Here is a 24877-nt window from a genome sequence, read left to right on the forward strand (position 1 = left end):
GACTACTTGCAAAGCATTAACAAATTTGTTCTATTACAAATTTTACTTCAAGGGGGACAAGTCAAAACGTGGGATTCCTGCTTCAGCAGAAATAAAATTAAATATTTGGCAAGCTATCATGTTCAGTCAGAGGAGAACTTGATATTCAGTTTTTATTATTACAAATCAGGCTTTAGAGAGGCTGTATTGATTGTGTATTGCAAACACAAGACACAAGGACTGTGCACTATGAGGAAAACTATAGCATGGTTGGACTGTGCATCCATGCACTTGACCACACCTTGGATCAGAGAGGAGACAGATCACAATACAAGCAGTTCTAATTATGGACAACAGGAATATTTATAACAGATTAGAGACAACTGCCTTTGTAATTTGCCCCTAGTATATTATTTTATGTAATTTATAAAAGAAACACACTTGCAAACAGCATTTTCCACAATTACTGAGTGGGTAAAGAGTGAGACAGAGAAGCTGGCAGCCCGCACACCAACTACTCCTACATACCCAAGGTCAAGGCTTGATACATCCTCAGAGGCAATGAACCACTGCTGCCTTTACTATTATTTTCAGCACAGCAGAGACTCCTCTGCGTACAGGAACACAAATTCCTCTCCAGCACACGCACAGATGAGTAACTAGAAAGCATTCTTAATTGCTACATAAATCACATGTGGCTACTTAACATAGCCAAATACACGTCTGCATAGGAAGCACTCTCCTCAAAACTGTCTGCAGTACTTCACCAACCTCAGAGAACAGCAAGCACCCAACAGGAAAGCGGCAATTACTCAGCCCAAGTCAATTCATTTCTGTCTACAGAAACGTGCAGGCTTGGACACAGGCACCTGAACCCACACAAAAGCTTCAGTCCCATCAGGGCACACCTCTACCATCTGTGGGACTGCTGGTTTTAAGACCTTTCCTGAATGTTGGTCTCAAAAGACACAAATCCATATGTGTGTGTGGCAGATTTATATACATAAATCTGAATATTTTGTGTGTGCATACATATATATATATATAGCTAACATCTATTTTTTTTTTAATGTGAGCATGCATCTGTAAGAGCCCTACTACTTCTCTACTACTTCTACCTAAGAATGAAGTGCAGGATATGCTGAATAGCCTGGCCCAATGGGTTGCCTGCACATTGGCCTTATCTGCCTATCCATGAAGAGAGCTGAACAAGAGACCTGTCACTCCCATGTCTCTCTTCATGAAACTCACATTGCTTGTCTGGACTCACTAGTATAGTGTCACAGGCAAAATGCTGCATTACATACCGAGCACTTAATCCAAAACTCTGTTAATCAGTTTATTTAGAATCACAGAATATTGACCCTACATAGGACACCCCAAGAATCACACCATGTGCCTGAGAGCATTGTCCAAATGTTTCTTGAACTCTGTCAGGCTGGTGCTGTGACCAGTTCCCTGGGGAGCCTGTTCCTGGGCCTGATCACCCTCTGGGTGAAGAACCTTTTACTGATACACAGCATGAGCCTCCCCCTGACACACTTTCAGGCCATACCCTCGAGTTCTGTCACTGGTTACAAGAGTGGAGAGAGATCAGTACCTGCCCCTCCATTTCCCCTCACAAGGAAGTTGCAGAAGGCAATAAAAACTCTCCCCTTAGTCTCCTGTTCTCCAGGCTGAACAGGCCAAATGACCTCAGGCACTCCTCATACAGCTTCCCCTCAAGACCCTTCAACACCTTCATTGCCCCCCTTTGGACACTCCCCAATAGCTTAACATCTTCCTTACACTGTGTCCATTCCTCACAGTTTTGGGCAGTATCTTCCTTACATTGCCCAAGACCACCTATGGCACTCAAGGTGAGGCTGCCCCAGGGCAGAGCAGAGTGGGACAATCCCCTCCCTTGCCCAGCTGGTGATGCTGTGCCAGATGCATCCCAGGACACTCTTGGCCCTCCTGGCTGCCAGGGCACTGCTGACCCAGATTCAACTTTCCCTTGACCAGGACCCCCAGGTCCCTTTCTGCAGTGCTGCCCTCCAGCCTCTCATTCCCCAGTCTGTCCATACATCCAGGGTTGCCCCATCCCAGGGGCAGAATATGTCACTTGCCCTTGTTAAACTTCATCCAGTTGGTGATTGCCCATCTCTCTAATTTATCAATGTCTCTCTGCCTTTGAGGGACTCAACAGCCCCTCTCAATTTAGTGTCATTAGCAAATTTATTTCATATTCCTTCTAGTCCTGCATCCAAGTCATTAATGAAGACGTGGACAAGCTCTGGGCTGAGGATGGAGCCCTGCAGAACTCTATGAGAGGCCAGCTGACAGTCTGTGATGATTCACTTTGACCCTTTGTGCCCAACCCATGAGCCAGCAGTGTTTGCAACTGTTAATTCAGCACTGGTGCCACTGACTGAAGAGACAAACTTCTGAAGAGACTACAGAAGAGACAAACTTCTGTATCATCAGTTTCTACTTCAGTTTTTCTTCATAATTTTGCTATTGCTGTAGCTAGATGTAAATCAGCGATATCCTCTTCCAAAATGGTCATTCTGATATTATTCTTACACACTGATCTGCAGCTAAAATAACAGATAATGAAAAGGAGGTATCAAATTTTCTCATTAAGTAACTTTTTATTGGGGTTTTTTCCATCTCTTCAATGTATTAAAATGACCTTGAGCTCTGCTGCTCTGCAGAGCACTTTCCTGGATTCACCAGACTCTTCAGTTAAAAGAAAACTCCTTGTGCCTGCATGTCTGTTCACATATGTCTGGAGAAGCCTAAGTCTAAACATTTTGGACCATAAAGTTATAGGTGCCCAATACTTTCTGACTTCAGCAAAACTCCACAACTCTGCCCTTCTGCTTTGCACCTAAACCTTCACAATTATCCCAACTCAATTACATCACTGAGTTCACAAAATACCCACACTAACTAAATGCTCTTCATCTAACTAATGTAAAGCCTAGCTACTATACCCTAAGACTCTGATAAGGGAATCAAAGCCTTTTTTTCTCCAACAAAAGGAAAAATAAATAATCAGTGTTTCTCTGGTGGTATTTAAATAAATGTCAATAAAAAAGTTAACAACGTTTGTGCTCCCAAAGTTTATAGATAAGTAACTGCCTGAGATGCACTTAATATAGTATTAATACAATAGACTTAAGAAAACAGTGGAAAGGTTAAGAGTTACTCATCTAGTCTGAATACTACCTGCTGCTGGTGCTGCACTCATGACCCTTAAATTGCTGAATCTAACAGCACCCATCATGTTTTAGTGACTTGAACTCTGACTAGGACAGTATGTTAATCCACCTCTCCTAAATCTGTTTCTAAAATTATTGTATGTGCTAGGAGTTACTATTTCATATAGTTAAGTCCTCAAAATGTAAACCGATGATTTCAAGAACCATCTGTGGTGATAAACCAGCATATAGCAATCAGCATCCTCTGCACAGAGCACAAACCTCATCTCACTTCCAGAGGCTGTCAGACACCAGCAGGGGACTCAGAGTTCACCACAAAATGGCCATCAAGCCCCTCCAAGTTACTGACACACCACATCAAATCCTCTGAGAGAAGAGTGAGGCAAAAACACACAATAAGGACTGCTAGTTTATCATCACAGTGATGTGGGCTTAAAATAGACACAATCCCTACCCTACTCATTCCTTCAGCCCTTAACTTTCAAGTATTTCTGTTGCGACAATGTTTATCCCATAATATTCGCTGACTGCCAAATGAATTAAAAAAAAAAAGAACAAAATATTACTGGATATTTTTAGTTGCCTTTTTTAAAACAAGTTTCACGACTACATGTCAAACACAAACTTAAACTTTTTGGCTCCAAAGCGAGCCTATAATTAGAAACCTCATTTTTTCTGGTAGTCAGGAGAGCCATTTTCCCTAGGGAATGTTACTAAAAGGAAACCCAGGAAGAGTCGCAATGGCCAAACAATGTAAAACATTAATAATGGACACTGGTAACACAGAGATGTCCTAACCAGGCTTGAGCAGCCACAAATTGCATTTTACTACTAGAAACTTTTGTTCCCAACTCAAATGGGTTTTTTTAATGATCTCTCTTCCTCTCAATTACATGCCTCAACTTACTGAGCAAATTCACATGGAAGAAACCTAAAAAAAGGTATTTGTGCCCAGAAGTTTGTCCTACTTCCTCCCATTTTCACCAGCTCACCCACTAAAAAAAAATAAAAAATTGCTACATCTTTCCCTTCGAACCTTCTTCTCCAACAGTGAAATGAGAGCTAGCTGATTACCTTGTCAGGACTAGCTAGGGATGAGACTGTCACCCTCTGCCTTTTGCTCTTGCCCTTTACACCTCCTCTGCTCTTACCTATCTGCTTTCCATTTCCAGCTTTTCTATTAATTTCCTTTCCCACCACCATTACCACAGCTGCAAATCCCACTGACATGCAGAACAGACAGCCACAAAGCCAATGTCATGGCAGAGTGCACTGGGTGAGGGTGCAGGGGAAGGAACTTAGCGGGTCTGGAAGCCGTGAAGACCCAGACCAGTAAGGGGAAGAGAGGGAGAAATCAGACCCCAGAGAGGGAAGGACCAGTGTTGACAGGGAGGCAACGGGGACATTCTTGGGTGCAGAAGGAACACATGCATTTTTGGAAGCTGCCAACAGAAGAGATTGCATTTTTCTTGCAAAAACTTTTACAGAGCCCTGTATGAAATGGTAGAAAAACAGAGCACACAGGAGCATTTTGGGTTTTTACTCCAAAGAACAAAGCAGCATCCAAGTGTCAAACTTCCTATATCCAAGCCATTTTGCATGAGACATCAACCAGAAGTCTCTCACATTTTGTGTGCACAGTATTCACAACTCAGATGCTGAACAGGACCTGCAGGAATGGCCCTCTTTTAGCTGGGATCCATGACCTTCATAGCACTGCCAGCTTCCCAAAGCAAGGTTTCCCAAAGTACAGTGATGTCCTGTCTCACAGATTCCTCACACAGAAGGGCAGAGAGAGAGCTTGACTACAGCCTCTTCTCATGTTTCAAACCCTTACAGTTACAGTGGAAGGGGCCCTCAAACACAGAGCAGGCAGAACCAAGTACAGGGATGTCCTCAGGTTTTTGCAGTCATCCAGACAGAAAACGTGAGCTCAGCATGGCTTGGAACTAGCCACCTCCAGGGCTTGAAAGGCATTGGTCCACTGAGACCCCTGGGAAAGGAAACAATTGCAAGGATTTACATCAACCCTGCTCAAAGTGGGATAATTCAGGGAACTGGCATGTGGAAGGAAAGTGCAGAAAACATACACAGGAAGATGCACATCCCTCCAGCATATGGTGGGGCTTGCAGCAGCAGGCATGACTGGTTTCAATTTTCCTGAAGGATGGGGGTGGGTGGGAGGAAACGGGGAGAGAAAGGGGTCAGTTTTCAAAAGTTTGCCAAATATCTTATTTTGGTATTTTCTCTACAGGGAATGGACCATTTCCAAAGGCTTGATCATACAGAAGCACTGGTCTGATCTTGCAAAAGCCTACCTACATGGATAACTTTACCTCACCTGAGTAGTCAGACTGGCAGGACAAAAATATTTACAGTTCTGCCTTTTTCATTTATTAAATGATGACTCACTGCAAACATGAAACAGGACCACACTGAATTTAATCTAGTCTCTGACACTCAAATTTTACAAGAGACACAGCTGATAAGAAACCTTAAATAAAGCTAAACTTTCAGGAGCAATAAGACAGCAAAAGGCAACCTGCATTTTTATTTCCACTGCCCTCAGCCTGAACCCTAGAACACCATACTGCCTATTATCTACTGCAAAGGTTTTATGCTGCAATTTTCTTTTAGAAGTGGTATAGAAATGGGAAGAGTTGCCTAAATCTTTAATCACTCTACAGATCCTAAGTAAAGACCAAAGGTACTATCACAGAGTTTTTACACCAGAACTGCAGTCAGTTCAGTAATCCTGTCTCATTAGCAGAATTTCATGTATTTAAGCCCATCCTTGCCCAATTATATGAAGACAAAAACTCACTACTTATGCAAGTGAATTTTGTTTTCTCTTTCTTCTCTTTGGAAATCCATACATAACAAGGCTAAACACTAGTACTGAGTTTTTCTCAGTTTTTCTGCAGGCACAGCTGCAAACCAAATGCTCTAAACCATTTTTTCCCTGCAAGAAAGGGGGCAGAGGGAGCTAAGACTGAAGGATAAATGTAACTGCCAGCACTTAAAGGTCTTCTGCAAGAAGAGAAATACACACTGGAGAACTTAATATCTGTGTAGTTGGGAAAGACACAGAAACAATAACTATCAGCTCCACTCTTTTCTCTTTGCTCAAGGGGACATATTATGCATTTTTTAACTAAACCTCAAATACAAACCAAAAGTAACATCCTCATCCCTACAAAGAGGCTTATTATGACTGTTATTGCTGGAAGGGGAAACTCTTACTGGCCACATGACTGTTGAAATCTGCATTCAGCATTGTTTGGAGGGGGTTTCTTTCTTCTCTCTATAAATCATCAGCTGAGAGCAACTGGTAGTAACTTTATGACTAGAAATACTAGCTGAGTATTTCTGATGCTGCAGAGTCAGCAATACAAATGAATTTGTTCCAGCCGAGTAAATACATAGTTAAATATGTACCTTGCAACACCCACTGCAGTATTCTTTTGGAAAGCAATACTAGAGCAGAATAAAAAGTTTTAGTTATGGGGAGGGATTTTTTTGGGTTTTTTTTCCAGTCCCTCTTAGGAATTATGCATTTGCACAACTTACTACTTATACAGCTAATATTTAGAAACACAACTCATACAATAGCATTAGAATGATGTGTATATTTTTAGGATCTGAATTAAGACACGGACCCTCTCCCATGTCATGATACAGTAACTACACTGAGGCAGACAGCAGATAGGTATTATTCCCACAGTACTGTCACACCAGGATCCTCCCCTCTAACCCTCTAAGGGCCAGGTGGCAGCCAGTGCTGGCCAAATAGGTTACCAGATGAAGTTCAGGGACACTCCACAGTACTCAGCAGCTTCCAGAGAACACCTGAGGTTAGTGGGAGGCTGAAACTCAAAATGCACGAGACAAAACAAACACTGAGGAGAGTGTCAAGAGAAGTACCCTGGAGAAGCAGCCCTGACCTGGTACATAGCTGGTCCCAACCTATTTGCTCCAAGTGCCCAAGCTCAGGTGTAGGAAGAGGGTGTGCCCAGGCTCCCTGCCAGACTTTTGCAAAGGAAATTGAAGTTCAAGAGAGCTCTTGCACTTCCTCAAACGGGAGCAGGAGTTTCCTAAGGGGCAGCTGGAGGGTTTCAGTTTAAGCAAATCACAACCTCAGAGAAACAGAAACCGATTGGCTTTCTGCAGCAGAATGCAGCCTACAGGAACGGCTGTGGGCAACAAATGATGTTTTTTGACAACTGCCACAGGTGGACCAGAGGGCAGCTGACGTGTCCAGGCTTTCAAAAGCAAGTTTATAACCAGGTTCCCACAGCACCAGTAATACCAACACTGAAATGTAGTGGGGAAAACTACTAAGAGTTTGTAGAAAGAAACAGACGCTGAACAGAAAGAAGGCACTGATGCTGGTGGGAGCCGATGAAGAAGTAGCATAAACAAAACAGGCTCGCTAGCCTACCGTTTCCAAAGACACCAGCCATCTCTACAATGAGATCCTGTGCTTCAGAAAGAGAGAAATGAGGGGGGATAGACTGCTTAGCTAAAGAAGTGTGACGTGTACCCTGTAAGGTTTAATGACTGCTCTGGGTCGGACAGGTCCTCCACTGAATTTCAACGCTGCCCACACAAGGGGTTGGTTCGGAGTTTTGCTTTGTATTTAATTAGCTCTTCACCTCAAAGCCCCACTTGCCTGAGCCTGAATGCTTAAACCAAGCCACTTAAACACTTCAGAGGGCCTTTCGCTGCCAACAAACCAGCTGAAGAGGCTGTCATTCACGTCGGAACGGGCTCCGAAAGAGCGAGGAGGCAGAGGCGGCAGCGGGGCCGACAGCGCGGTCACTCACCGCACAGAGGGGGATTTCTGCTCACATCCCTGCCCGCAGGCAGTGGGGGTCCCTCAGCCCGGCTGCCGAGAGGGGCACGCCGGCAGGCCCCTCCAGCGACCCCCGGTGGCACGGGAGCCCCGCTGGAAGCCCGCCGAGGGAAGCCCTTCCCGGCCGCCTCCTCCCCGCTCCGTCCCGCCGCCCGGGCGGCTCCGCGGGTCCTTCCCCGTGGGGGAGGGGGCGGCGGACACGTGGAGGCCGAGCCGGCGGAGCCCGGCCCGAGGCAGCCCGGCCGGCGGAGCCCAGCCCGAGGCAGCCCGGCCGGAGGGAGCCGGCCCGGCCCGGCCGGCAGCAGCTGCCCCGCGCGGCGCAGCCGCCCCTCCTGCCCGGCGCACGGCACTCACTTGTGGGGCGGCGCGGCTCTTGCCCGGCGGCCTCCTGAAGAAGGAGGTGCGCGCGGTGAAGAAGAACTCCTCCGACTCTTCCTCCTCCAGGCTGCTGTACCCGCTGCTCATGCTGCTGGTCCAGGTCATGGGCGGCGGCGGGGGCTGCTGGTGCTGCTGGGGCCGGGCGGCGGAGAGCGCCGTCCCGGCCGCCGCATGGGGCCCCGCCGCTGCCGCTCCGCGCCCAGCCCGCGGGGTCCGGGGAGGAGGAGGAGGAGGAGCCGCGGCTCCGGCGGCCCCGCTCCCGCCCTCGCTCCGCTCCCTTCCTGCCGCGCGAGTTCCCGGGCAGCGCCGCCCCCGCCCGCCCGGGCAGCAGGTGAGGGCTGCGGGCGGCTCCTTCCTGGCCCCACGCCCCGCCGCGTCCTGACCCCCCTCGGGCCGGCGCCTCCGCACCTCCATGCTCTTTACAGCAGCGAGGCAGCTGAGAGGGGCCTTGCTGAAGTGAGAAGTTCCCAAATCTTTCCCTAATAATTACTCAGTTTCACTCTTCTATGCACCGTAAGCATAGTCATGTAAAAAACTACTGACGGCAAAGTACTGGGGAGAGCTTTTTCCCTACAGTTCTTCCAGCGATCCATGAATTCCGGCTGAGCAGTCACAGCCTCCAGCTCCGCAGCCGCCGCCGTGCCCGGCCGGGGCCGCCCCGCGCACCATCAGCAGCACACGGACTATTAAGTCAATGGAATTCATCGCCCCAGGATGTAACGAAGAGGGAGGCTTGTGAAGACTCACCAGGGATTAGATATGTGTGCAGATAGCAAGAATATCCAGATCTACAACTGAAAAACATATTTAAAGCACGAAAGTCCTGATAAGACACAGGGGAAACATCAGACTCATTACTACTGGGGGAAATGACAGACAATGCCTGAAGGCCAGATCACTCCAGAATTACCTGCCGGAGAGTCTCATGTCTGCCCTTAATTTATCTGGGGCTGGTCACTGTCACCGACAGGATACCGGGTTTAAGGTACGGCTTCCTAAAGCTGTGCAGCTGCCCGTAAGAGCAGATTTGCCTTTCCTGCACGCCCTTAGCCCGGTGTTCCTGCTGTGCCCTGTGCCACAGCGCTGGTCCCATGGGGGGAAGTGAGTCACTTCAGCCACTTGCTGCCGGAGCAAACCCTGAGACAGGGGGATCAGCAAGGCGATACCTTTCTGCAACAGCACAGCCTCAGATTGAACGTATTTGATGTTGCACGTTGACACATCAGTTCCGTGGTCTCAGTACTCAGATACAGATGTAATCTGGGACACCATTAGCTAACATCTCCTTTCCCTCATCCTGCTCCCCATTTCGTTGATCCCTCACACACTGCTAATTTGCTGTGTGTGGCTGCTCCTATCCCAAGGAAAATGGGTCTGTTTCTGCCAGTAAGTGCTCCTCTTGGACCGGGTATGCCTTATATATTGATAAAGTCACCTCAAAACTGGCAAAACCACTCACACTGAGAGCCAAAACTGGTCAGTCAGTTGGGAGGTGTTAAATCCTTACTTTTCCGTAAACTCTGATTCTTCCAGATTTTCATATGGAGTTTGGCATCTGGCAGATAAGAAGGTATCATAGCTTTTAAAAACAAATAATTGAGTCTAACAGCATAGATGTAGATGTGTCAGCTCTTGAGTCTACTTGTTGGCACTGTAAAGCCCTGTGGTATGCAAGATAGCTGCAAGATAGCTTTAAGTTGAATGCCAAGTTACTTGAATGCGACTAAAATGTATTAAAATTCTCACTGTAGACAAACAATGTTTGTGTTACCTGGCTTGCTGAGCCCAGCCCCATGCCAAGAGGAAGTCACACCAGAGATCTGCTGGGCATGCCTCTCTGAACCTGTCCAAGACCCAGCAACTCCAGTTTACAAAACTTTCGGGGAAAACACCCATGTCTATGATCACAGTTAAGGTGAAGGATTATAAGTGGCTTAGGTGTGATTAAAAATGGCATTTTTATGGTATTTTTAAAGGTATTTTTAAAAGGTATTTTTATGTATTATCTGCTGGCATACTTGATGGACTCACCAGGAACAAGGGGCACTGTGTGTATAGCTTGTTTGCTTGGCTGCAGTCTCAAACCTGATAGTGTGTGGGTGGAACTTGAGGCTGGCAAAGAGGATCATTGAGACAATAAGCTCCTGCAACAGAGCTCAAGTTCATCTGTGCAAGATCAGTTGCAAGTCCTGGGCTCAAGTTTATATATTCCTAGCAGCAAGGCATGGCATTCACCTCATCTGTAAAGCATCGTTTATACTGGTAGCACCAAATTCACATTATCATTTTCTCTAGCTGCAACAAAAAACAATGAAGAAAACATGTCTAAGTTTTCTGTGATATATCTTCCAGTATGAGTTCAATCCTCCACTGTAGCTCAGATTTTAAGACTACTAATTTTGACAAGAGATTTTAATTTTTTTTCAAACGTGGCACTGACCCAAACAATTCACATCAAGGTACCAACAGATGTGATGCCTTTCAGTGTTGATTTGTTCAGTGCTTGAAAGTAACATACCCAAAAAGAAGTATTTTTCAAGGGTGATATTACAGATCAATTGGTACCCTTGTGGATTTCACTGTCCCCTGGCTACTCTCTGCCCATATTTTTAAGGTTTCTATCCCCTGATGAGTACTCTTCCACATTCTCAAATTGACTTTTTAATCTTACCTAGGATTTTAATCTTACCTAAAATTGATTCAAGGCTCTTTGTTAGGTGCTGCACTGAAACATCTACACTACAACAGTTACACTACTTTTGGTTTATTCTGACAAGGCTTTTAAATAGTCAACAAAGAAAATGCAAAAGCACTTCATAATGAAAATTAAAATAGCTACGTGTCAGGATAGTAATAAGCTTTCTGAAAGCATACTTGTTCTTAGGGAGAATTATGGATTAATGATTTAGTAAAAAAATTAACTTAAAGGCCAAGGAATATGGCATAGGAATGGGATCTGAAACACAGAACATTATGAGGCTCTCCATCAGTCCTTCTGAGAAATAATCCCATCCCACAAGAAATTAAGCTGTCAATCAGTTATCATAGGATCATACAGGCAGTTGCAAGAAGAGAAGAGAGAGATGCTTTTTTGAGATGAATCATTATGTTCAAGTAGCAAGTAGTGCTACAAAGGCTCCCATGAAGAAAAAGAGAATGAACTTTTTTTAATTAAAGCTTGATGACTTAGATAGAATTTCATAGTATTTTTAGACTGTAGCCGGTTAAAAGTGGTGGCTCAAGTAACACAACCTAAAATAGTAATAGGCACTCTATTTCAAAGCAAGAATCTCATCAATAAAATATGAATAAAAAGCAATCACAGACAAAGATAACCTGTGTGACATACACTGATTTGTTTTATAGGAGGAAAAACAATAATTTAAATGACTGTTCCTTTCTAGGATAAAATTCAGTTTTAAAGCACTTTGTGGTTTTGGAGAGTCAGCTGAGAGAAATGAAATATCAAGCATAGCTTCCAGAGAAGTGAAAGCTGGCTTCCTAAATGGCAAAACAGCTGTGAATAGCTTTATGAATCGGGCAAGAATTAGGACTTTGAACTACCCTAACTGAAATAACCCTTAGAACCAGACATCAGTTTGCATAGAGGTGGATCGCTTCACAATCCTGGAGCTTTACTGCTTTATTTGTATTAAAATATCTCTCCATTGAAGTATCAGAACACCTCAGGAAAGTATGGTTGAACAGGATTACACATGTTATTAGTTCAGTCAATTCATCTCCTGCTCTGAAGAATAACCAAGTACTTTACACCATCCCTAACAGTCCTTTAGCTAAACCAATCTTAAAACACAGTATGGTGCTGTACCACCTCCACTATAGGCCATCCTTTCCACTGTGTAAGTTATTTATTGAGTTAGAAAGCTTTTAGTAACATCTCATTTTGCATCCTTAACCCTGCCCATTTGTTTCTTAACAAAAGAAACAGAGGTAGAACAGTTCATTGCTGGCTTTTCAGAGAAAACTTTTGGAAAGTGAGGACTCTTTTTGTTCCTCCCATTCTTTGCTTCCCAGACTAAACAAAGGGACAACTGATAAAACATCCTATGGAGTTTACATTAACTCCATTACCAACTGCATGATGTTTACATGTTTCTAAAACATCCCCTCAGCCCTCTGACAGAGAAGCTGGGAGGACTCATTGAAATGGGAAAGCTGCAAAACATTGGCTTGGCCAGTAATTCTGCTTTAAGGCTCGGGACCAAGCTGGTCACTGCTGCACACAAGCCTTGGTCTTCTCTCCAGGCTTGTGCCAGACCACATCAAAAGGCATTGGGTCAAAGGAGCAGGAAAGGAAAAAGCAAGGTATGGCCTGGGTTGGAGGGTCCTGTGGCATTTAAGACTACATTTCTATTATAATTTAAAAAGTAATGTGGAGATCTCAAGACTAGAATTCCTCCTTTTCTATCTTGCCTTTTCAGTCTCCCCTGGCTGAAATCGTGCAAGGGTGCTTGGACACTCGGGCAAGCAGGACCTGTGGTGGCCCCACAGCTGTGGGCAGCACCTGTGGGGTGGGAGCAGTGAAGGGAAGCAGGACATGGGCTGAGGGAAGGAAAGGTCATCACAAGGACTAAACTTCTTACACCCTCTAAGTGTGCTTTAGTATCCCTCCAGTTTCACCAGTGCTTTTCAGGAAGACTCTCATTAACAACCCTTGCAGTATTTTATTCTAGCTGCTATGAATTTGCCAGATGCCTCTAGCCCCTGGCTGTTTCAGGAACCCTTTTGGTCATTTCTGGGGTGCTGTGAGTCTCTCTCCCCTCTCATTTTCTGTCTTCATATGTCTTTGCAAACCCTGTTCCTGACCCCAGTAGTCTTATTGATGATTAGTCCCTATGGCACAGACTAAATCTTAGGATATGCTTAGGAGTGAAATCCAAAGAGGTTCCCACTAAAGAGCACGTTGGATTTGGCTTCTGTGTAACACATTTAACTGGGAAATATAATTATTCCATTATGTTAGTTATTTAAATTATGCCCATATAACAAAAAACATGTCCTAAAAACAAGTTGCAGAGGAAGAAAGACAGCTTGTAACAGACTGTCCCTTTAAAATTGGAATAAATAATTAATCGTGTGGGCTTAGTTTTTTCTACATTCCAGCTGAAAACAGTAGTAATTTCAAATGATCAAAGGAAAGCAATAAATTTGAAATACAACCAAAACTGACCATCTACTCAGGCCTGCAGTTTCCTTAAACCAGTAAACTTTCTATTTACTAATTTCTCCCCTTTGTCTTGAATTAATGGCTCAGGTCTGTTTAGTACCACTGGCAGCAGTGACAATTATCCTTTGATTCATACCCCAGCAACTTTTAATTCAAACAAGGTCATTCCAGCCACACAGGCACATGAGTGCAGACTGAAAACGAAGCCAGGTAAACAGCCTCTCCCCATCCTGTGGTGAAGAAATGCCTTGGGGACAGGTACTTGTTATGGCAGTCCCAACCTCAGACAGCATTGTCAGCAATCCTTTTCTGGCTCTTCAAATTCTTGATTCTGCCCAAACCTTAAGCTCCTTTGGTGCAACTTTTCATCCAAAATCCTCAGAAAGAATGGGATATAGCTGGAAATGAAGAATAACCTGTGTAATCCCTTTCTTATATGTGTGCACATTGTCCCTCACCAGATCTCTGTTTTTCATCTACCATACTTGGACTGGTCAGATGATAACAGAAATCAGAGTCAGTTCACCTTTCCCATCCCAAGCTTTGTGCTCAGACCAGTCAGACCTACATTAGTTTGAAGGGGGAGAGAAAGTGAATGGAACAAGAAGATTTGTGCTTGTCTCCTTTCTTGTGATGCTACAAATATATGGCCACCTACCTAAATCCACAGTTTGACTGAAATCAATACAGCTATTCATAATTTCAAACATGCACATAGTTTGGAGGATTCTTTATCTTGTTGCTACCTAAAACTATAAAGATAAAATTGTACCTTTCTAACAGATTTGGAATTACCAACATCCTTGTGTTAGAGTCTGACAGCTTTCCAGAATATTCTACACCTTTTTATCTCAAACAGATATGTCATCAATTCTGCTTAGCAAGATGACTCAGTGTTGGCCAGGACAAGGCTAAAAGTACACCCTTCCCCAAGGGACTATTTCTGCAGTTTGAAGACACTGACATGGAGTCCGGCCTCATCATGTGGTATCAGCACTCACCTTCCCACATCCTGCCCTGCCCCAAAACCCACTGGGACCAACTGAAAGACTCCCATTGCCATATCAGCCTTGATAAGGCTGATAAAGCAGTCCTTTGCTGTACTGGTGTGCATTTTCCTATCAGTATTTTTGCATCCCGGTTAGGCAGAAGTGCGCTCCAAAACAGATAGGCATGTTAGTAATTTTCCTTTCTTCCTCTCCTTTTGATTATAGACTGCATTATTAAACAGGTACTTTCTTGTCAAAGATCCAAAAAAGTAGATTTTATAATACAAATTATGAAAAAATACTTCATATGTCTGAAATATGTTTAATCAGGGGGCTTGAGAGAGCTGTGCACATGTACTGAAGTGAGAATTGCCCTGCCCTTCACTCTCATTTCCAAGGCTGGATCAGGGATATGTCAGTACTAGTAGGAATTCAAAGGTGAGAGCCATGTTCCATCTGGCAATCCATTCCCTGCAGCAATAGCCTTTTTAGCTTATGCTGTAGCCAGCCCCAACAATGTCAGACAAAGTCTGTCAGGACCCAGATGTAGCTCAGAAGCTCCAGCTCAAGAACCAGGTAAATAAACATCCCAACTCACACAGTCCCATTGATGTGAATAGTCAGACATGAGTATAAGCAAACGTTGGCATAAAGGAAGCTCAGAGGCTTGGGAGTGCTGTCATCCAACTCTCTGCAAGCATCCATTCCAGGGTAACCAGTAGAGCTACTACACAAGAGAATATAATCTCAAGGAAATATTCTATAACAAAGTACAGAAAACAGACATTCTCCTACTTTAATTCAGTTCCTAATTGCTAACAGTGTATAAAAATACTCAGGGCAGTAAAATTAACTAGGACCTTCTGTTTTAAGTATGGAAACCACAACTGTGGAAGCTCAGCATGCTTTGTGGATACCAGGAAAATGTGAGCCCTAATGTGCTGTAGCTGCAATCTGATTCCCAGCATCTGTCCTCAAACTGGTGAATTGGTGGGGGAAGGGGCCTTCTGGTCTGGGAATCACATCCCAATTGTCATTTCCTAGACAAAGAACTAGAAATTGTCTTGTCATACTGTGCATGAGATGACATTTTGCTCTGCTTAATAAGTCTGACTGCAGTAGATCATGGAAATTCCCTAGAAGCTGCCTGCACAAGTTTAGGACTTCCTAGTAAATAATCTCAACAGCAGACCGTGAAGACAACTGTCCCAGAAAAACAGTGCTGCTTGACAGGACAACAGATCTGACAACTTGTTTGCTGAAATGGCTGTCTAATCCATCCAGTCCCCCCTCAGCTGGAACAATCTGAAAAAAGTCTCCCTGAAGTGCAGTGCCCTGTGCCTGTGGAGCCAGCCCAGCCTGCTGAAGTGCTGGGGGCTGCAGCAGGGCAGCCCCACCTGCCTGCCCTGCCTGCCCGCTCCCTCCCCAGCTCGCCAGCCCGGCGGGCCATGGAGGAGCTGCCAGCTGCCAATGCAGGGCGACTGGGCTTTGGCCTCTGTCCTTCTGCAGTGCTGCCCAAGATCAACATTTTGCACATTTTCAGCAGGGTGTGACCACCTTTGAAAGTTCTGACCTGAATCAAGCTTTTTCTTAGCCTAATCTCACTAACTCCTTTGATATTTGGTCTGTGTCCCATTCACTGACCCAAGACCTCTCTGATTGCCGTCTTTGCTATCACGCTCTTCCTCCCTCACTGAGAAAGCACTGCTGCAAGGGGAGAAAAAAGTAAGGCAGTCTGAAGAAGAGACAGGAGAGCAGGAAGAGGAAAAAGTTTGAAGTGAGAAATAGGCAAGTAAGCAAAGTAAAACCCAAATTAAAAGGCAATATTTTGGAATAGAACTAAGTTTTCCTCACCAGAATTCCATAAAATTCCAAAACAAATGTCTATGGAGATTTCTGTGTGAAAAAAAGAGCACATGTTTAGGAAAGCTGAGATGTACATTTCTAATTTTGAAGGAAGATTTAGAGAAAAAACATACTGAAAAATTAGAAATTAAAATAATTTCATTGGTTTCTCTGGGTCTGCATTGAAGGCACTTGAGACAGTAGTTCAAGTTCAGACTCAGGTGTTTATTGTTTCTTATCAGTAAAACAGTCTCACTATTGTGAGTTTGGCAGCTTTTCATTAGCAAGGCACAAAATGGCCAACAATCTCTTGTAACAAGGTCTTTTAAGACTAAACCATCCAATTAAGAACTGACACCTAGATTATTTTCCCTTTTAACCCAATAACTCGTTAAGAGCCCACAATGCAGACTTTTCTGCCCAAATACAAAATGCCACCCAAACCCATGAAGAAGAAGGAAGAAGAAGCATGAAGAAGAAACCCAGGATGACACCCTCTGCCCTCCATTTTGCTTCCATCCACAATATACTAAAAATCCCAAACCCTAAATTTCTCACCAAGTGATACACCTACACTGCTCTCTGCAATCCATTTCAAACTTTTGTGGATTCCAGTCTGTCTTGAAGTCTAGGAAACTTTCTCCATGAATGAGGGTCAAAGTCAGTGCTCCCCTGGGGGGCAGACAGAGAAATATTCCCGGTGCTCTGGGTTTCCACATAATTTAAAAAGTAATCTATGTGAAAAGGCAGCTAAGGAAAGCATGCGTATCAGGGCTGAGAAGATACTGGAGAACTAGGAAAGAGAAAACAAAAGGAAAATATGATGCTTCTAATTTTCTTTCAAAATTATGGAATGATGTGCACACAGCATCACAAATCCTCAGTTTAGGAGATTTAACATATGGAGGGAAGAGAAAGGCAGGAAGTGGATGCTCTACATCAACGAGAAGTCCAGCAGAGCTGCAGATCACACGGGGCTGTAGCCTTGCCAGAGGCATCCTAGCTCAGTATGGCTTTTGCTCTCCTCTGCCTACATTTTATCAATCAGACAGCACTTTGGGGGAAAAAGGGGTGACCAGAGGGGAAAAAAAACAATATATGCACTTAAATGCAGTAGGAGAACCATTCCCACCCCAAGGGAAAGAAGCCATTTATGCCCCCACAGAGTGCCACATCTCGCCCTGCAGTGGGCGAGGAGGTCAGAGCCTGAGCCCCGGGCTGATGCAGGCAAGCTGACATTACTTTTTTCATCTGTTTCATTAACAAAACCCCCGTGATGTTATAAAAAATAAACACAAAGGGGATCTATTTGGGTCTCAAAGGCATGTACTTGTAAGGTGGGAAATGCCTCTTTCATGACTGACTGCCTCAAGCTTAACATATTCCTGCAAACCCTTCATGCAGGGCATCACCAAGACCCTCATTACTTCTCTAGCCTGCAGCAGAGGTCATGCATGGGTCAGTACTCAGGTCACAGAGGAAACTATAAATCTAGCAATTTATATCTTTTGTCTATTTGCTATAGGTAGTATTTTATATATAACATGTACATGACCTACAATTTAGAGGACTTGAACCAACACTCCCAAATTATTCCCTTTCCCAGCTCAGCCCCAGGGTCTGGTGTTCTGAAAATCTTATTTCACATGTTAGTTCATTTGTGAGCCCTCTTTACAGCAAATCAATACATTTCCTTCAAAACAAACCCCAGAGGTTCTTCCAAGGGTAGTCAGCAACAGAAATCACATCATCATGGCAGTGTGGAGCCCCTCAGTCTTTTTCTGCATTTCACCATTCTCTTACACTATCCCAACCAGTGTCACTCACTCAGCACCTCCCTCCCCCATATTTTCCAGGCACTTTGAACAGATAAAACATGCATGCCATACCTGGAATCCACACATACAGGCATGTAGGATGCAGCCTGCTCTGAGAAATGTGGGCGTGAGGTGCTTTATGGGACCTGGCCAGATGCCAGAGGTCACTCCCTAGGATGGAAGCCTTTGCCCACTGAGACAAATAACCATGGCTGGCTCAGGAGCCATGCTGCAACTGCTCATTACTTTTCAGACTTAACTTTAAAAGAAAAATATTTAATTATTTTAATTTTACAGTCTTATGTTTACATGGTTTATGTTTACATTGTCTAGAATGTTAATCTAAATGAATGTTTTCTAAAAATGAGTGTCTACAACTTTTTTCCAGGGAAAAAACCCTATTTCTACAAAATAAATTAATTTTCTTATTTTACTGAGTTTGCATGGTTACTCTTTCCTGTGATCTGAAGAGGGAGGATCTGAGGTTTTAGTGCTGTTGTCATCTGTATGGACATAAATGGTGGAGGAATGTGTTAAAAAGAGGTTTTATAGTGCAGAGATTTGAATATGAAACTTTGCCAGTTGTGGGACACAGCAAATTGTACAGCAATCCTACAGAAGTACCATCTCTGGTATTTTCCCACCACAGCAACATCCAAATTCTAATGCCATGGCTGCAGATTGATTTTTTATGGCTTTAAAGAGTGTAAACTCTGAACTTCTGGAAACTAAAGTAGTTGTAAATTAAATACAATTTTTATAAAGTCATGTGTAATTGCTATCCAAGGCTTTCAGTTCAGACACAGCCCAGGCTCAGTGCACTCAGGTGCTGCTCTTACAGAAGGCAGGGGTTTCAGTTTAGCACATGCAGAGGGTTCTTACACAGGAGCAGGCTGGATTCAAGTGCTGCCTCTCCAGCATGACCTGTGCTTCATGAAAACTTGGTACATCCAAAGAGGAGGCTGGGGGAAGGGAAGCAGACGAGCAGAGCAGATGTGTCTAACTCAGGCTGTTTTGCAAGCTATGGCTCCAGCATTTGGTACCAAGCATATGCTATATTTTCTACTTGAAAGCTGGCTGCCACTTCAAATGAAAATGGTTTTGTATGTGCTGCACCATAAAATTACACAGACACACAGACACAGAGGGCCACTCTAACTAGCTGTTTACCTCTGTGCTTCTACCACAGCACATAAGTTATAATCGGAGGAAGGAAACTCCTAGGAGATGTGAAGGCTTTAATTGTTCCAGCGTGCAGATGGTTTGCATTACAGCGAATCCACACAGCACAAGGTCACTTCATAGTTCAGTAGTACTGTTTCAGCAAGTGAATTTAGTTTGTTTACACCTCTTCTGGGAAAGTTTTAACTGCTATGTAACTTATTTTATAGATATTTCTAGACTTTAGAAACACTGCAACAGGTGAAACTGGAAGAGCGTAGGTTGCCACAGCCATCTCCCTCATGTCTGATGCTTAGCAATTTTTAGAGCAGCTAAATATAGCTTTTTTCCTACAACATTTGAACAACATGTTTCATCACGTTCTCTTTTCTGTCACTGACATAGAAATGCTCTGTTCCCGGCTCACAAAGACATCTCCCACAACTCCAATTTCCTTCGCTGTATTGAGATGTGCCACACAACCTGTGCACCTAGAGATTGACACGAGTAGTTACTCCTACCCTTAACTATCAGTCTGAGCTGCCCCTCTCAGGGAAGTTTATGCTCCTTCTGCACAGGCAGCTCAGCTGTTCCTGAGGCAGCTGCTGAACCACCTCAGTTTAGGGCTTAGATGGTTAGGATAAACTGGAACCAATTTTTTTTCCTTTTTTTTTTTTTTTTTCCTTAATAGCACCAGGCTGAAATCTCCCACAATAGAACAGCTGCCTCATCAGCTGAGCCACCCCTCCAGGCAAAACTGAGCTTTCCAAGAGGAAAACAAGCTGGGTACTGGGGCAGCAGGGGACTACCACAGCAATACTGAGGTAAGATGTCACTGGTCAGAGCTCAGAAAGCTCCATGTAGGAGAGGAGCACAAAGTACACTGGGGACAAAGCACCAGGCTGCATAAGCCACAAGCACTTCCTTTGATGCTATTTACCAACTGGATCCCAGATCTGTCTGGCTAGCTGCCATTACAAAGGCATTGCCACCAATGCCAACTGTGAAAAAACTGCATCTGGCATGAACAGTGCATGGCTTTTGTTTTAAAAAAGAGTTTCTTTGTTCCTCACACCTTGTCCTTGAATTCTGCTGGTCACTGCTTATTCTCATCAGCCATACACTGTCTCCATCATTCAGGCTCTACCTCTTGTCCCACGGGAGCAGTGCCAGACCCCCCATCATCATGGGCAGCACCACATCTCCACACCTGCACTCAGTGTTGGGAGTGCCAGACCTGGAGAGCAAACTGCAGCAACACATGGCCAAAGAGAGGTTATGTTCCTGTGGCTCAACAGATGTACAGATCTATGTCCATATGTGCAGGTAACTTAACACTGTGGGTGCTCCTCCCCTCCTCTGACATGTGACCACATTAGCAGAGTCACAGGATAATGGAAAGATGGGTTGGACCTCAAAGACAGTCAGTGCTAAGTGAACCTACAGTCTTACATGCAGACCTCAAAACATGTCAGAAAGATCACTTATGATAGCAGCAGAACAATGTTAAAGAGCTCGTGCTCTGTGCTGTATGCATTAGGGTATCTACCTTCATTTTCTTTGGGTCTGAAAGTCTTTATAAAAACCCTTTGTTTCAAAGACCTGTTTTAAATTAACTTACAAAAATTCTGCAAAACCTTTAAAAATATTTTTGTGGCAGAGGTGTGAGGATTTGAAACACAGAGGCACACCAACACTGCAAGCCATACCTAAGAATTTCACATCTGTCTCCTGGAAGCAATCTCCTGCCACAACCCCACCACGCTGCACAGTGGTCCTCGGTGTGGCCTTAACATCTGCTTCAGCATCTGCTCTGTCAGAGGAGCTGCCCCTGTGTGCTTGGCTGCTTTCACAGGCTCCTGCTGTTGCTCAGGGGGGCTGGCAGCGCTCTGCAGCCGCAGATACCCTTACAAGGCAAGGCTGCAGTCGCCCCCTCCAAGGTGTGGCTCCGGCAGCCACAGCCGCCACTGCACATCCCTGATCCAGCTTTCCTGGGGCCATTGAAAATAACTTTGGGAGGCAAAAGGCAGCCCAAGCTTTAGGTCTAATTCTTCATGTAGATGATAAGCTGAGGTGCACTTACAGGACAGTGAATAGAGTTTGTCTAGCTCCTAACTTGGACAAGAGACTGCAGGCGTCTGGGCCAGAAAGTGTGCAGCTGCCAAAATTAAGCAGGCAGCTGGAATCAGAGCAAACTGCCTCTAGCAGCCCTGCCAACAGATTCTGCAGGTCAGCTATTGAAATTATTTGCACATCAGCATATTTCAAATTTTGAATGCAGCCTTTTGTGAAAGATCACAGTGAGAGCATTTGTAAAGAAGGGGTTGTTCTCGGACAAAAACAATTTCCTAAAGAATCCATTTCCTTAACATCAAAAAGGTGGAAGGTTTTCCTAAAACTGGCACCAAGAGCATATCTGTGACATGGAGATAATTACTGGAAGTAACCAGTGAGACTGCCAAATCTGACTACAGCAGAACTGCCAGATTTTTTTCCTTCTTAACTGATGCCAAAACACACAGGTGACTTATAAGAAACAAAACTGTAGAGAAGAGTGTAAAATAAGACTACTCTTACACACAGCGCTTTAGCACAGTCTAGAGGACTTGTCTATGAAATGCTGCCACCGTTGGACTGTGGCCAACTCATCTTATAATTCAGATAGCCTGAGGGTGGGTGGGATGGAGGCACACATACTTCCCTCAAATCAGAGGCCCCATGGCTCAGGGACATGTACTGACTCCCCATCAGGCAATCTCAGTCCAAAGAAGGCTCAAAACTGCAAATTGAGGATACTTTAAAGAAAAAAAGAAAATGGATATTTACAAAATGTTAGTGAAAATGGATCTGTTGCAGCAAAATTCTGCTTTTACTGACTTCTACTTTACTCTTACTGACTCTGCTAGACGCTACATCTCCTTTTACACTGTCTAACCTAATCCCATGATTCTCAAGAATCCCCAAGAGTGAGGCTGCTCCGGGAGGCCTAGACAGCTTGATGGGATACAGAAGGATACAAGAATACAAAATCCAGATGGCTCATGTCAGCCCCTCTTGTCCCTTTTCTGTCTCTCTTTCCCTGGCAGGAGTCCTCTCTCTGGCCCCACGTGGGGCATGTACACATCTGACAGGCTGCTCCTGCCTGGGTGGAAGGACCTGGCAGCAGCCTGGGATGTGGTTGAGGCAGGGCAAGCTGTGGGAGCTGTGCAGCCCAGCACAGCCCGGCAAGTTCCTGCTGGGAGATGGAGCATGGGATCTCAGAAAGATGGTTCAGCCAAAGGAGAGGGCTCCTGACCTACCCACAAAGGGTCATGCTAAGGACACTTCTCAGACAGACAGCAGCCACCAAATGACAACTGAAAGTGTGGATCCTAGGTATTTTCAAAACACTTTTTTCTTCTTCATTCACTCCAATATATTGTTCCTGTCTTTATTTATATCTGCTGATTGTGGGGAAAATAATATGAAGAACTCATCAAAATCATAGTTCATAAATGCAAGTGCCAGAGATTTTATTCCTTCCACTCCCTCATACTGAGTTAACTCTAAATTTACCTTCATCTGTACTCCTCAGCTTTAAGAAATCAACCTTGCTTTCTTTCCCCAAATGATGGATTCTTTAACAAATTCAGGGATATTCACAGAAGTTACAGGTAAAGCGTAAAGAAGAAACAATCAAGTTCTCAGAACTCATAACTCTGTGCCACCTAGTGCATTCATTCACCCATAACATTTTGCAAGAAAGAGTTCATCCTCATTGTAGTAATAGGTAAGGAACACTACTCACAACCATTTCTAAAATCAGCTTCTACTTCTGACTGCCCAGACTGAGACATATTTTGAGGTAAAAAAAAAATAGCAGGTTTGCATGACATGGGCAATTCCCTCCTCCCAGAGCAATGAAAAAAAGAAAAGCAGAGGCAAAAGACTAAAAATTAAATCAGCACATCTGAAAACTAAGTCCAAACTTTCTTGCTGAAGGCCATAACTAATCAGTCACTAGTACAGCAAGGACTGCAAATCTGGCTTCCTTGGTCCCTGTTTCATGCTCTAATTCCCGCCTCCAACAAACTGCTTTATAATAATCATAAGACCTTACTGATTAGTCATATATGCAGATAAGGAAATCTCTCTTCAAGGTTACTGTAAAGGGAAATGTTACTCAGGATGGCAAAAGGAAGGTCAAAGGAAGAGAACAATGCAAATGGAAAACAGAAAAATACTGGAAAGCAATGTTCCTTTAAACCAAAGTTCAGGAGCACTGGGAAATATAAAAGTAATGTTCAGCCTTGTGATACACTGGTCTTCCTTCCCCAGGGAATAATGCTGCAGAATTTTCTGATAAGAAATTGTGGTAGAAAAGCCTAGTGAAATTAAGACAAAGTAATTTTTATCCTGAGTCAACCAAGTGAGGTCAGCCCCAGGCAGGATGCATGGTATTGACTTCATCCTGCTGCCCCATGGAAAGCATCACCACTGCTTTGTTCTCACCTAGGATTGTAGAGCAAAATAATCAATGATAGTATGTATCTTCCTGTCTGTCAGAAAAGACAAAGCCTTAAAAGGGATTTACCATGGCTACAGTACACACTTGCAAGCATCAGCAGAGAAAAAGATGGGAAGTATAAGGTATGATTTAGGCAAATCAAGTAATCATATCCAGTTATCCATCTTACTGCAACATATCAGCAGGCAAAATATGTGAAACAGGCATGTGCAGCTTTCCATGGGTTCACAAGTCTAACTGAAATACATGTGTCTGAAGATCTCTTGGGATCCCATGATGAAAGTTTTCTTCTCAAATGCAAAGGGGAGGTAATTTTTCCATTTTTCTCTAGGGGTTATCCAAATAGGGCAGGCATGCAGAGACCAGCCAGGTTTATTTTCTCAGGAACTGTCCAGTGTCCAAGCATCAAGGCTCCAGCATCATCTGAGCCAGGAGCTGATCCAAAATTCATCCATAGGAGGGGCCTCTTGATTAGGAATCAAGGCATAAGTCATAAGTAACATGAAGGTCACAGATGAAAGGTGATCAGGTTGCAAAACTACTGTTGGATCGAAAATCCCATTTGGGACATCAAAACCATAATGTAAGGTGTGTATCTTGAAAGAAGTGGTAAAGGGACTTTATCTAATTTTTTGAAAGGTTTGTTACATGTGGAGATTCTCAGTTCAGTCGAAGAAAGAACAGAGATAATTTCTCCCAGGCTGAGCCTGGGAATCTCAGAAGAAAGAATTAAAACAATCATTATCTCTCTTTCTGTTACCATTGTTTATAGTTATGGTTCTTCACAGTGTACTATTCATAGTCACCAATAGTGTGAGATGTTTCTACTTTGAGACCAATCAAGTATCACCTTAGCAAGTCACATTATAAAAGACTCACTACTTTCATTAAAGTTAGCCTTTTGATCTACCTGAAGACTGGAGTCTTTCTTTCTGCATCAGTTACATCATTT

At 44.0% G+C, this 24877-nt stretch overlaps 1 protein-coding gene across 2 annotated transcripts in view; it reads right to left on the bottom strand.

Moving 5' to 3' along the window:
• Positions 1 to 24877, bottom strand: part of RASSF3 (Ras association domain family member 3) — a 76012-nt gene that overhangs the window by 44488 nt on the left and 6647 nt on the right. Inside the window, exon 1 of one of the 2 annotated variants that reach the window (XM_058022575.1) lies at positions 8395 to 8549. The exons of the other annotated variant lie outside the window; for it this stretch is intronic. Coding sequence (XP_057878558.1) covers positions 8395 to 8523 — 129 coding nt within the window. The 5' untranslated portion in view covers positions 8524 to 8549. Of the gene's footprint in view, positions 1 to 8394; positions 8550 to 24877 lie in introns of those variants that run through there. 2 annotated transcript variants of the gene reach the window in all.

The sequence above is a fragment of the Melospiza georgiana genome, chromosome 4, assembly GCF_028018845.1.
Source record: "Melospiza georgiana isolate bMelGeo1 chromosome 4, bMelGeo1.pri, whole genome shotgun sequence".
Lineage (NCBI taxonomy): Eukaryota > Metazoa > Chordata > Aves > Passeriformes > Passerellidae > Melospiza > Melospiza georgiana.